The following is a 13,181-nucleotide window of genomic DNA, read 5'->3' on the forward strand; positions in this document are numbered from 1 at the left end:
AATTTTTATAATTAATTAGACATAATGTTTTTCCCAAGAAGCCAAAGAAAGTTTTATTGGTAATTGAAGCTCTTTTAAAAAAATGAGGTTTAATTCACATCCCAAACAATTCACACATTCAGAGTATACAACCTAGTGATTTTTCCTAGTGTTTGGAGTTGTGCTGTCATCATTGCAATCAACTGGACACCATTTTCTTCACCCCAATAGGGAGCCCCAATTTCATTAGTAGTCACTTCTAACCCCCAAACCCCTAGTCCTAAGCAAACACTAATCTAGTTTCTCTATATAGAGATTTGACTATTCTAGACATTTTATATAAATGAAATCATGTGTGGCTTCTTCCACTTAACATGTTTTCAAGGTTTATCCATGTTGTAGCCTGTATCATTACTTCATTTCTTTCTTACTGCCAAATGTTCCATTGTAAGAATACACCAAATTTTGTTTATGCATTTATTAGTTGGCAGACATTTGGCTTGTTTTCATTTTTGGCTATTATGAATAAAGCTGCCACAAACATTTGTTTACAAGTCTTTGCATGGGCATATGTTTTCATGTCTTTTGAGTATATATAAATACTTAAGAGTGGATGTGATGGGTCATGTGGTAGCTATGTTTAGCCTTTTTGCTCAACTGTTTTTCCCAAGCAGCTATCCCATTTTACATTCCCACCCACACTTCATGAAGGTTCCAATTTCTCCACATCCTCACCAGCACTTGTTTTTATCTTTTTTATTATAACTATCCCGGTGAGTATGAAGTGTACCTCACTGTAAGTTCGATTTGCATTTCTGATAGCTAATGACGTAGAGCATCTTTTTATGTGCTACTGGCCTTTTCATTATCTTCTTTGGAGAACTATCAATTCAGACTTTTTGTCCATTTCTTCACATTGGGATCTTTGTTTTTTTTTAATGACTTCTGGTAGTGTTTATATATTCTAAATACAAGTCTCCCTTTTACCTGATGTATTCTTTGTAAAAATTTTCTCTCCTTCTGTGGATTATCTTTTTTGCTTTTTCTGATGGTATCTTTGGAAGCACAAAAGTTTTTAACTCTGATGATACCCAATTTATCTCTTTTTCCATTTTGTTGCTTGCACTTTTGGGGTCATTTATCTAAGAAACCACTGCCATTGACCAAGGTCACGAAGATTCACACCTATGATTTTTTTCCTGAAAGTTTTATAATGTTTACGCTATATTTAGGCCTTTGGTTCACTTAGACTTAGTTTTTATATGTGCTGTGAGGTAAGGAATGTGCAAGTTCATTCCTTCACACGTAGATATCCAGTTCTTCTGGCACCATTTGATGAAAAGACTTTTCCTCTAGCAAATTGTCTTCTCAGCATTTTCAAAAATCAGCTGACCTTAAAAGTGAGGGTTATGTCTGGACTTTCAATCTAATCCTATGACTTTGGAAGTGTTTATTCCTCTCTGATTTCTTGGAATAATTTGAGAAAGATAAGTGTTAACTCTTTTTAAATGTTTGTTAAAATTCACGTGGGAAGCCATCTGGTCCTGGACTTTGTTTTGGGGGAAGTTTTTAAACAGCTGATTCAATTTCATTACTTATAAGCTGTCTACTCAGATTTTCTACAATTTCTTCATGACTGAGTCTTAGAAGGGTGTATGCATCTGAAAATGTATCCATTTCTACTAAGGTTTCTCAATTTGTTGGCATTTAATTATGTTTAGCAGTTGCTTAAATATATATATAATAATCCTATGTATTTCTGTAGTGTTGAGAAAATATTGTCTGTTTAAAAGATGAAATTTCATCTGCAGAGTATAGGAAAATATATTCTTGTAGGAAAACAGTTGCATAATAAATTAACAAATAGTACAATCATTATCGTTTTTACACAAACATGAAAAAATACATGATAGAATTATTAAAGTTCTCTGGTAATTACTGGCATATCCTGATCCAAATATTTTCATACGAAAATAGAGATTTGTATTTCAAAACACCATTGTAGTGACTTGATCTAAACATCTGTTTTATATTGTAAAATACCACAGTAGTGAACATGTTTGTTGCACAAGTGTTTGGAGCTATATTGCCTGAGAAGATAAAAATAAAATATAATTCTTAATTAAGGTTTGACTGTGCTCTGTGTTGTGTAGATGATGCCTTCTGCTTTAATTCGTTCCAATATTGGTCCATAGATCTCCTTTGAAAAGGGTCCCACTAGGCCTTTAGCTTGGATTTCACCTGAAAAAAAAAATAAATCTGTTGTTACCATTTTAAAGCTGAGATTAAAGATTAATTTCTACAGCAAGAGTCTCCACATAGCAGTAAAATCAGAGTCAATGAATTGTTGGAGGCCTAGACATTTTTAAACTAGCTGCTTAAATGCCCTTGCTAAATTATTACTTAATCAATACTCTGCAAAGAAAGGCATTTGTTTTAGATTGAAAACATAGCTGAATTTAGGCACAGAGTCAGAATTTTTACTCTTAACTGAATTAACTCCTGCCAAGACAGAGGATAAAGTATAATTAAGGAAATAAAGCAGGCCCTGGCCAGTGCCTCAGTGGATAGAGCATCGGCCCAACGTATGAATGTCTTGGGTTTAATTCCTGATTAGAGCACACAGGAGAAGAGACCATCTGCTTCTCTATCCCCTCCCTCTCCCCCTTCTCTCTCTCTTCCCCTTCTATAGCCAGTGGCTCAGTTGGTTCGAGCATGGCCCCAGGTGCTGAGGACAGCTCCTTTGGAGCACATTGGCCTCAAGTGCTAAAAATAGCTTGGTCCTCAAGCATTGGCCTGGGAGTTGCCAGGTAGATCCTGGTTGGAGTGCATGTGGAAGTTGGCCTATCTCCCCTCCTCTCACCTAAAAATAAAAATAAAATAAAATAAAAAATAAAGTAAAGCTAACGGGTTGGCATTATTTGCTGATGTCATTTTATTTAAAAGCATAATACTGATAGAATGAATTAAAGCACATCTGGTTATTTGGGCACAGGTATCTGTTAGAATTGCTGAAACAGTAAGACTGGACATGTTCCTTAAAGGTCATTATGACCTCATCCTTCATCATTTCATCACTCTGGTTCCCTGTAACTACACACTTGGTCTAATTTCATATTAGCCAATATGCTATTGCAGATGTTTTCCCATTATTTGACATAGATATGCTTTGATGTTCTTTAACTCTCATACTTTCACAACAGCCAACTGGGGTATTATGCCCAGAGGTAATGCTTACTGGGACGTATATGTGAGCTTAAGGGAGGTGTGGAGAGTTGACATATGAATTCATTTTGTCCGAAATATTTATTGAGTACTGATAATATACTGAGACATTGCAACTAATAATACATTTTTTCAAAAAAAAACAGAATAGTTTCCAGCAAAACAAAAAACAAAACAAAAATTAAAAAAATATAAAACAAAGCCTCTACTTCTGAAGACCTGGAAATGAATATCCTCTGTTATTTCAATGTGACAAACCCCAAAATATGAAAACCCAAGGGAAGAAGGAAGGGAGTTAACATGGCCAGGGGGGTCCCTCCATGTGGTAGGAGCTTTATGCATTATTTCACTTTAGGGTCAGAACAACTCAATGAATGGACACTAATCCTCACTTTAAAGATGAGGGCACTCTGGCTCAGAGATGCTGAGTAGCTTACATCTCGTCACTCAGACAACTTGTGACTGAGCTGGGACACAGAGCAGGTCTCACTCTGAAGCCCATGCTTTTTTACTCACCACAGAGCCATCTCGCAGTTGGCCACCACTTGGATCTTTTGAGACAGCTTACTTTGGTTATTCATTTATTTTTCTTTTTTATTGAATTTATTGGCATGACATTGGTTAATATGATTATGTAAGTTCCAGGTGTGTAATTCTAGAATACGTCATCTCTATATTGTATTGTGTGTTCACCGTCCCAAGCCAAGTCTCCTTCCATCACCATTTATGCCCTCTAAACTCTCTTCTACCTCCCCCCTCTCCCCCGAGATGGGTCACTTTTAATAAATGCCAGTGTCATATTCAAGAATAATTATTTGATGTCCAGGCACTGAATGACTTAAGAGATGATATGTAGATAGTTTCAGTCTTCCAATGAAAGAACTTACCATCAAGTAACATCTTGGCCGCCATTGCTGTGGGAAACCCCACAGTTTTAGCCATGGCTGAAAAGCCATTGATGTCTCCATAAACCACAAGATCAATGGTTTTATTTTCTAAATGTCCAGACGGATGTCTGATTCCAAAGTTGTCTCTCATCACAATCATATCTTTCTCTCCAGGACCTTAACATAAATAAACAGACATTTTCAAATGTCACTATCATTATAATTCTGATACTCTATTTCCTCTCCCGCTGCCTCCCTTCTGCACTCACAAGTTTCCTCTCCCATTATGCATGGTCCTTAGACAATGATCTACACTGCTTTTTAGCCCAAAGATCAATTGAAAAACTCTGGGAAATTATAACTGCAGTCGCGTTCTTCTATCCAGGTGATAACCTTCAGTCTGGCCACAGACACGAGGGCACTAATACAGCAGCCTCCTGAACGTTTTCTATGAGCTAAAAATTACAAGTCAAACTCATAATGTTTTCCTTTCCCATATTACTCAAGTGCATTCCTACTTAAAAGAACTGATAGAATTCTTCCCTGCGCAAAAATAGCCAAGCATTCTTTGCCTCATATCATACTTCCCCACTCCTACTGCGTGGCTCCAGCCCTCCAATCTCATTTGCGAGCTGTACTGAGTACATCTTAGGGTTCCTTCTCTGGGCTGTTTTGTTCCAAGCTCATGGCTTACCATAGGAAAGTTTCATGGCCAAGTGCTTGGAAAGCGCGTCCACAATAGACTCTGCCCGAGGGACTTGTTCATCCCCAAGCAAGCCCAACCTGAGGAGCACAGGAGACGGCTGTGTTAGTCCAAGTCCTGTACACATTTTCACATGGGGAGCAGAAGGGAGCACTTCTTGGATTTAATCTTGAAGGGCGCAATCACAAAGTGACAGTTCAAGATACAGGACTCTCTTAAATTGTAAAATAATAATAACAATTGTAATGTTTTAATCAGAACCATCCGCAGACTCTCCCAAGCAGCGCTCTCAAGAGCAGCACTGACAACTTTGGAGATCTATATTCTGCAAAGCTTTTTATGAGACTGACTTACAGTCTAATTCTCCCACATTCAAGAGACCAGCAAAATGCGCCACAGTGTGGGAATGCGTGTTTTAAAGCAGGTGCAGGAAGACTGAGTGAATCTCTTATGGGAGAAAAATAGATCCTACCTTTCTTGGAAACTGAGCAGTAAAGTATCTCAGAATAAGTTGTAATTGCCATTGAGTTTCTCTCTCTATTTACATTTCATCCCGACATGAACATGGTACATGATAATCTCTCTACCATAGGCCGACACTAGAGCAGCGAATTAATCTAAGACAGTGTGCATTCTCCCTGGACCTTTCTTTGGTGATGAAGGACTAAGTCACTGTGAGCCAGTACTCTGCTGTGAGTGGACTGGTGGGTGCCTACCGTTCCACAGCCTCCAGCTGGCTACTGTCTCCTCCCAGCTTCTCAGAGACAGCTTCCTTAAGCACACTTTGCACGGAGGAGGGTGAAATCCCAACTAGTCCACAAATGAGCTCTTTCTGGTTGGAAAGATAGAAATAAAAAATTCTAAGTTCCTAATAAAGTTAAAAAAAAAATCAGTTGAGAAAAGTATTTGATTAGGGCATTGGACCTCAAATGCACCTCACATTAAATCAGAACCTGTAAATTATAATACATACACATACAGGCCCACGCGTCTGGACACCTCCACACATCAGTAAATGCATGGTTGTCCAGAATGGTGTTTCAACAATAAAAATGGGGCACAACATTCATTGATACTAAACAGATGGTATCGTATAAACCTCACATACCCAGCGTTCACATAGCCTCCCCATCACCTTTCCACCCACTCTCCCTCACCCTCCCCTCCCACGGTCCATTTTAGCCTGGATAAAGTAAAAGGGGTTTAGTGCTGTAGTTGCTAATAGCAACCAGAGTTCTTTTGTAGGTTCAAGAGGTAAAAAAAAAAAAAAAAAAAAAAAAGGCCTTGCAGAGAATAAAAGCTCAATGGAAGAAAACTTAAACAGTAGTCATAGCTTTTTCTCCTTTCTAAACAAGACTTTTTTCCAGGCTTCCAAGAGTAAAGTTTTGCTCTAGATTAAGGATAAACAGCTGGTTGACAGGCCAAATTCAGCTCACCACCAGGCTGTGCAAATAGTTTTATCGGAACTTGGTTATTTGTTTATCTAATGTCTATGGCAGAAATGGTCATCTGACAGACACCACATCACTCATAAAGCCTAATGTTATTTCCAATCTGATCTTTACCAAAAAAAAAAAAAAAAAAAGGATTTTTTAATCACTAGTCTAGTAGATCATAGTGACCAAGATACTGGGACCAGCCCCAAAACACGAGACCCAACCTTCCCAATGCAGCTGCCTCACCCCCAGCCTCGCCTAGAGATACTTACTCACTCGTACATTTTTGACAGATAGAACTTAGATTGGAAAGGCTCTCAGATGTACCAAAAACTAAGTTGAAAAGCAATTTACTGGTAAGGATACCCAAATTTCTTTGGGGAGACTTAATAAAATTAGCAGTATTGATCCTTTTCTTCCCGTGATAAATTTGGGGCCTTTCTATTGGAATGTGAGCACATTAATCTCAGTTGGATGACCAGCTGGTGACAAGTTAACTCCTAGCAGATGGTGGAAGTTCATCTTTACATTTAGTTCCTAGTCTCCAAAATCTCTTCCAAGCCTGAACCTCTAGGTCTAGAATATATATATATATTTATTTTATTTTTTATTTTTTTTTAAAGCTGGAAACGGGGAGAGACAGTCAGACAGACTCCTGCATGCGCCTGACCGGGATCCACCCGGCACGCTCACCAGGGGCGACGCTCTGCCCACCAGGGGGCGATGCTCTGCCCCTCTGGGGCGTCACTCTGCTGCGACCAGAGCCACTCTAGCGCCTGGGGCAGAGGCCAAGGAGCCATCCCCAGTGCCCAGGCCATCTTTGCTCCAATGGAGCCTTGGCTGCGGGAGGGGAAGAGAGAGACAGAGAGGAAGGAGGGGGGAGGCGGGGGTGGAGAAGCAGATGGGCGCTTCTCCTGTGTGCCCTGGCTGGGAATCGAACCTGGGTCCCCCGCACGCCAGGCCGACGCTCTACCGCTGAGCCAACCGGCCAGGGCTAGGTCTAGAATATTAAACAACACAGAGATTGGGGATAAAGGCAGGGACTGAAAACTCAAATTATTTATGGTTATGATAAACAATTAAATGAAAGACCTGATGGGATCACGGGTTAAGAATCCAATTCTGGCTCTGGCCAGTTGGCTCAGTGGTAGAGTGCTGGCCCGGTGCATGGATGTCCCAGGTTCAATTCCCAGTCAGGGCACATAGGAGATGTGATCATCTGCTTTTCCATCCCTCCTCTTCTTGCTTCTCTCTCTCTCTCTTCCACTCCTAATGCCATGGCTCAATTGAAGTGGGTTGGCCCCAGCACTGAGGATGGCTCCATGGCCTCTGCCTCAGCCACTAAGAAGAGCTCAGCTGCTGAGCAATGGAGCAACACCCCAGATAGGCAGAGCATCACCCCCTAGTAAGCTTGCCATGTAGATCCCTATTGGGGTGCATGCGGAAGTCTCTCTGCCTCCCTTCCTCTCACTGAATAAAAATAAAATAAAAAGAATCCAGTTCTGTGATGTCACCAGCAGCCCTCTGGTGTTACCAGTTGTAGGAGGGTCATGCTTAAGTCCTCTAATGCAGCGGTTCTCAACCTGTGGGTCGCAACCCCAGCGGGGTCGCCTAAAGCCATCGGAAAATACATAATGCATATCAGGTATTTACATTCCGAATCATAACTGTAGCAAAATTACAGTTATGAAGTAGCCACCAAAATTATTTTTTGGTTTGGGGTTACCGCAACATGAGGAACTGTATTGCGGGGTCACGGCATTAGAAAGGTTGAGAACCACTGCTCTAATGGGTCACCACTTAGACCCGTGGCAGAGCCCAGTACCCAGGGCAGACAGCAAGTCCATCTCTACCGGGGTCTGGCAGAGCCATCAGGTTGTACAAATTGCTGAGGAAATAGGCCCAGATTTTGAGCTGAGTGCTCCATCCACCCACAACAGTGAAGGGAAAGACAACTATGGAACTAAGGTTTATCTTCCTGCGCATACGTCACAGCATCGTTCTTTTGCTGGTCAAATCGAGTTCCAACATGACCATGTCCTATGGCATTTCTGCAGAGCAGCAGACAACATATAATTCTGGAGTCACTCACCCAGGTGAGAGGCTTGGCCTCAGGTCGAAGGGCAGGAAATGCATCTCTGTTTATAAGACCCAATTTCACAAATCCATGCAAGGCTCTGGCATATCCCTGTAATAAGAATTATTAAGCAGTATATGAAAATTTTTTTCTTCAAAGAAACAGTGTTTTTGGAAAGAAAACTCCATCTTGACAACTTGTTAAGCAAACAGACAGCAAGAATCATTTGCATCAATCATGTGAATGTGACCTGTTCAGGTTCAAAGGAAAATCAATAAATAGTCATAACAATGCCACCGTTTACATAAGAGGCCTTGCAAAACTTGGGTTTACTTCTGTTTCCGGGCTGTCTGGCAACACACTGCTAATTTCCTTCTGAGTCATATGCCTTCAGTGCTGTAAACGCTATTCAACAGAACCATTGTTCTCTCTCTTCATGGAAGGAGCTTGTACGAACAGCCCCAAAAACAGATAATCCATTCTAATGATTAAGAGCCCCTACTGCAATGTATGCAAAGAGCAGGAAAGACAGGTAGATCAGAAAGATTTTTCTAAAATGTCATAAGTCATAAAAAATTCTTCACGTGTTCACTGTATACAGGACAAGTCTGAAGTCCTCAGTATGTTATATAAAACCCATCCCAAAATGCACCCCCAGCCTGACTTGCTAATCATCATCTCCGCCACTCATGTGCCAGAGCTGGGGCTGGTTTGGCTCCAAACCAGACTAGAATTTTTTTGTGCCTGAGGGCTTTCGGAACATCCATGGTTCTTAGATCCCCTTAGGATGTTATCATAGGTGTCCCAGTTGATTCCTGGACAGTGAGGACATCTCGTTCACGACAGTACAGGCACCTGCCTTCTGGGGGCTTACATCTATTTCAGGAGACAAGAAAAATATCCATAAAATCCAACTAAAAATGCTGGTGGTAGATGCTAAGTGCCAACACATGCAGCAGAAGCTCTGAAGAGTAAGAAATGTCGTGCTGTCTTTTCGTAAACAGGGTTCCACACAAGAAACAAGGCAAGCCAGACACCGGTCCTTGTGAGCTGGCACCGTGGAAAAAACTTCTGCTCTCGCGTGAACTTTCTCAGTTACTCCCTCTCCCACTGCATAACCCCACCAGCGTTCACTGGCTCCCGGCGCCCACCTCACGTAGGGAAGGGGACCGGAAACGCCCTGGATGACGGAGTTGTGATTCTGAATAACACGGTATGGGAAGGCTCACAGGTATGGGACAGTTTCTCCCTCAAAGCCTCCCGTGCCCACACTTCAATGTCAGACTTCTGACCCCTTGAATGTGAGAACATAAATTTCTGCTGTTGCTGTTTAAAGCCACCCAGTTTATAGTCATGTGCTATAACACCCTAAGCAACTATTTCGTTGATTGTCTCGATCTGGTCACACTTGTAACTACTCTTTCAGGATGAATAAATGGGTAGTGGGCATTTATGTTTACACCTTTAGGGTCTCCACCTCATGCTGGTAAAAAGCTTTTGCTTCGGACAAAGTGATGCCCACTATGACTTCAGCTTTACGGACATGAAAGGGAAGGCAATTGGTCAGCACATTTTAAGCCACTGACCTCAGGGGCTAATGAGACGAAAATTACATGTTCAGCTATGAAGGTGATGTGCTCCTTCATTCACACTGGATTCGAACTTAAGAGGCTGGGAGCCTCCCGCCACCCTGCCACACGGGAGTCTGGGACTGCAGCCAGCCCTGGAAGGGACAGCTGCGAGGGGAAGCAAAACCAAGTCCCAGGGAGGCCACTTGGCTCCCAAACCCATTCCACCTGAAGCTAGCCCTCTGCATGCCCTCCCCTGCTCACGAGTAGGAAGTTTCCTTCCGCTCAAGCCATTCTGAGTTGCCTCCTAATGTCTCCCAATCAAGAGTCTCAAGAAAACAGACGCCAGCCTGGCTTATCATCTTGACGATTTGGGTTCCTAAGAAAAATGCAGCGTACACCTCACTTATATCAAACGTGTCTCATCTAAACACAGCCACTTACCCTGTACCTCAGAGTGCCCCGCAGCAAGGTGTGAGCAGATGAAATGCCGTAGATCTCCGCGTATTTCGTACTGTCTCTGTTAGGATAGCCTTCCAGGTTCAGTCCGGGGTAATAATCCATGGGGGTGACTGCATCGAGAAAGGAGATGCCCCCTGCAGCATTCACAACCTGGGGAGCAGGGAAAAGGCACACTGGTCACAACATTGTGTTCCCCTTGGACTTGTCCACATAATAAAGAAATAAAATTTTTAAAAGAAAGCAATAGATGATTTGGATTTTTTTTATTTTACTGAAAATACCCTAATCAATACTCCTTACTCAAGCTGTCCCACTGAAAAGATGATCCACAAGGCCATCATGGTCCCAAGCTTCTATTTTTAAATTTATCAAGGTTAATAACATCATACCTTTCAGATATGCCACATTACAGTTCGCTGTCCACATCCTCTACTGCGTGTTCACCAGCAAAAGTCTCGTTCCCTTCACTTCCCATATATTGGACCCCTTTACCCAGTTCAGCCAAGGCCAATGCCGTTCCCTCTTCTCTCAAAGTTGAAAATCTGACTTAAAGCATTTAGTTTTTCACGAAGACCTTGTTTTCTTTAGATTGTCTCGCTCCTGGATCAGATGACACTGAATTGTGTCCCAAGAGAGTTTGCTTTTTTTTTTAAACAGTAAAAACTAGACACAACAGACACCCACATGTGGGGCAGATAAAATATATTATGCTCACTTTGTTAAAAATAGCGCTGCCCACGTGAGGCCGTGGCCCAGGTGATATTAATATGAGTTGAGAATCCTTGTAGCCTGGGGCTTGGTTTTGGGATTAAGCCTTTCCCACCCTTTTTGATGTGGGGTGGTACAATCCAATCATGCCTCAGAGAAGTGACTTTGTATTAGAGACTTCCCTATTATGTATATTGGATTAAGGGTTTGGATTTCTACACTATAAAATGGGGTCGGAGTGGGAGCTTGTGCGCTTGGTTCCTGAGGTTAGCATGAGAGAGCAGAGAGGGTAGAGCCAGCAGCGGCAGGAGGCTGCGGCTGTGATGGTGGCTCTGGCCCTGGCTCCTGGTTTTACATTTGGCGTAGTCGGCAGGATTCGATACAGATCGGCAAGGAGCCTTTGAGTGGTGGAGTAGAGGACTGGCTAGTGTTAGGGTTCCCCATGGTTGTCCTCTTGGGGATCGTAGGCTGGCTGACTTTTACAGCCATGCGTGAGGAAACCGAGAGCTCTGTGGAAGAGGCTGCCTGGGACCTGCAAACCGAGCAGCGGAAGGAGCTGGAGCAAATGCAGGAGAAACCGATGCTGACCCTGGAGCTGGAGGAAATGCTGGAGGAGGAGGCCGACCAGGTTTGCGAGATTCGCCTGGAAATGGAGCAGCTGCTGGAGGAGGATTCACAGGTTCGTGAGTTGCAGCTTGCCCTGGATGTTGCAGAGAGCCAGCAGCGGCAGGAGGCCGGGGCTGAGGCTGAGGCCGGGTCCAGAGCTGCAAGGTCTGCAGAGCAGAAGGCAGCGGCAGCCCGGGGCTTGAGCCTAGCAGCGGGAGCTGGTGTTTTCAGTTCCTCTCTGGAGGATGAGGAGAATCAGACTGGAGTTGTGATCTGCAGTCTCCAGAAGATGGAAGCCCAGCTGGAAGGAGCACCTACTGCGGCCCCGGTAGGTCTGCGATTTGGGGAAATAGGGCTGGACATGTTCACTAGAGCCAAGATGGAAATGCTGACTGCCATTGCCACGTGCCCCTCTTTGGGACAGTGTAAGACCTGCCAGGACGGCAGGAATGAGGGGGGTGGCTGATGCCCCATGTGCACAGACTGATTTCCTGGACTACGACCAGAGTGGGCAATGACTCCTTTGTTGGATGGACTTACTGATTATGGATTTTGGACAATGTGAAATACCCTGATGGGGGTGGGGGGTAACTTTGCTGGAAGCACTCCCCTACCCCAGGAAGCTTTTCCCGTTGCTAGAAAGAAGGCCAAGGACATTTTGCGCTTTGGGCTAAGTGCTCAGAGACTGGTGAAGTGTACCTTTGTAATTGTTGAAACTGTATGATTTTTGCTGTTGTGATTTGTGTAATGTTCTAATTTCCTTGCACAGGGATGCCGGTGGTATAGATTGTGGGTAGTAAAGTGAGCATAGGGGTGGGTTGTTGGGCAGATAAAATATATTATGCTCACTTTGTTAAAAATAGCGCTGCCCACGTGAGGCCGTGGCCCAGGTGATATTAATATGAGTTGAGAATCCTTGTAGCCTGGGGCTTGGTTTTGGGATTAAGCCTTTCCCACCCTTTTTGATGTGGGGTGGTACAATCTAATCATGCCTCAGAGAAGTGACTTTGTATTAGAGACTTCCCTATTATGTATATTGGATTAAGGGTTTGGATTTCTACACTATAAAATGGGGTCGGAGTGGGAGCTTGTGCGCTTGGTTCCTGAGATTATCATTAGAAGAGAGAGGAGAGCAGAGAAAGGCCTCGTGGAGTAGGCCAGGAGAAGCAGCCAAGATGGCAGAGTGCTGAGAGAGAAGCCAGTTTGGGCCGAGTTTGTATCTGGGAGAAGGAAGGAGATGGGGAACAGAGGTGAATAAGTCTGGTGAGCTAGAAACCTTTGATTCTAGGAAACTCGGATAAGTCAGTGGCTTTGTGAGCACTGAATGTGAGTGGGTTTTGGAGCCCAGTGTGTATTTTTACTTGCCCGCCGGGTGCAAGCTAGAATTAAAGACTATGGCCCATCAGTTTTTGGCTCCGTTGTTTCTTTGCCGACTGTCCGAATCCAATGCGAACCTGCATGGGCCAGAAGGCTGCTGTGATAGTGGCCCTGGCCCTGCATGCTGGCTTTACACCACATAAATGGCTTCTG

The 13,181-nt window shown here is 43.2% G+C and overlaps 1 protein-coding gene across 2 annotated transcripts in view; it reads right to left on the reverse strand.

The window, feature by feature from the left end:
* Positions 1-903: 903 nt before the first annotated feature.
* Positions 904-13,181, reverse strand: part of AASS (aminoadipate-semialdehyde synthase) — a 58,360-nt gene continuing 46,082 nt past the window's right edge. For both annotated transcript variants that reach the window (XM_066262190.1, XM_066262191.1), the window contains exons 19-24: positions 10,320-10,487; positions 8,323-8,418; positions 5,511-5,626; positions 4,786-4,874; positions 4,092-4,268; positions 904-2,220 (exon numbers count right to left, since the gene is read on the reverse strand). In XM_066262190.1, coding sequence (XP_066118287.1) covers positions 2,102-2,220; positions 4,092-4,268; positions 4,786-4,874; positions 5,511-5,626; positions 8,323-8,418; positions 10,320-10,487 — 765 coding nt within the window. In that variant the 3' untranslated portion in view covers positions 904-2,101. The remainder of the gene's footprint in view (positions 2,221-4,091; positions 4,269-4,785; positions 4,875-5,510; positions 5,627-8,322; positions 8,419-10,319; positions 10,488-13,181) is intronic.

This window comes from Saccopteryx bilineata, chromosome 2 (genome assembly GCF_036850765.1).
Source record: "Saccopteryx bilineata isolate mSacBil1 chromosome 2, mSacBil1_pri_phased_curated, whole genome shotgun sequence".
Lineage (NCBI taxonomy): Eukaryota > Metazoa > Chordata > Mammalia > Chiroptera > Emballonuridae > Saccopteryx > Saccopteryx bilineata.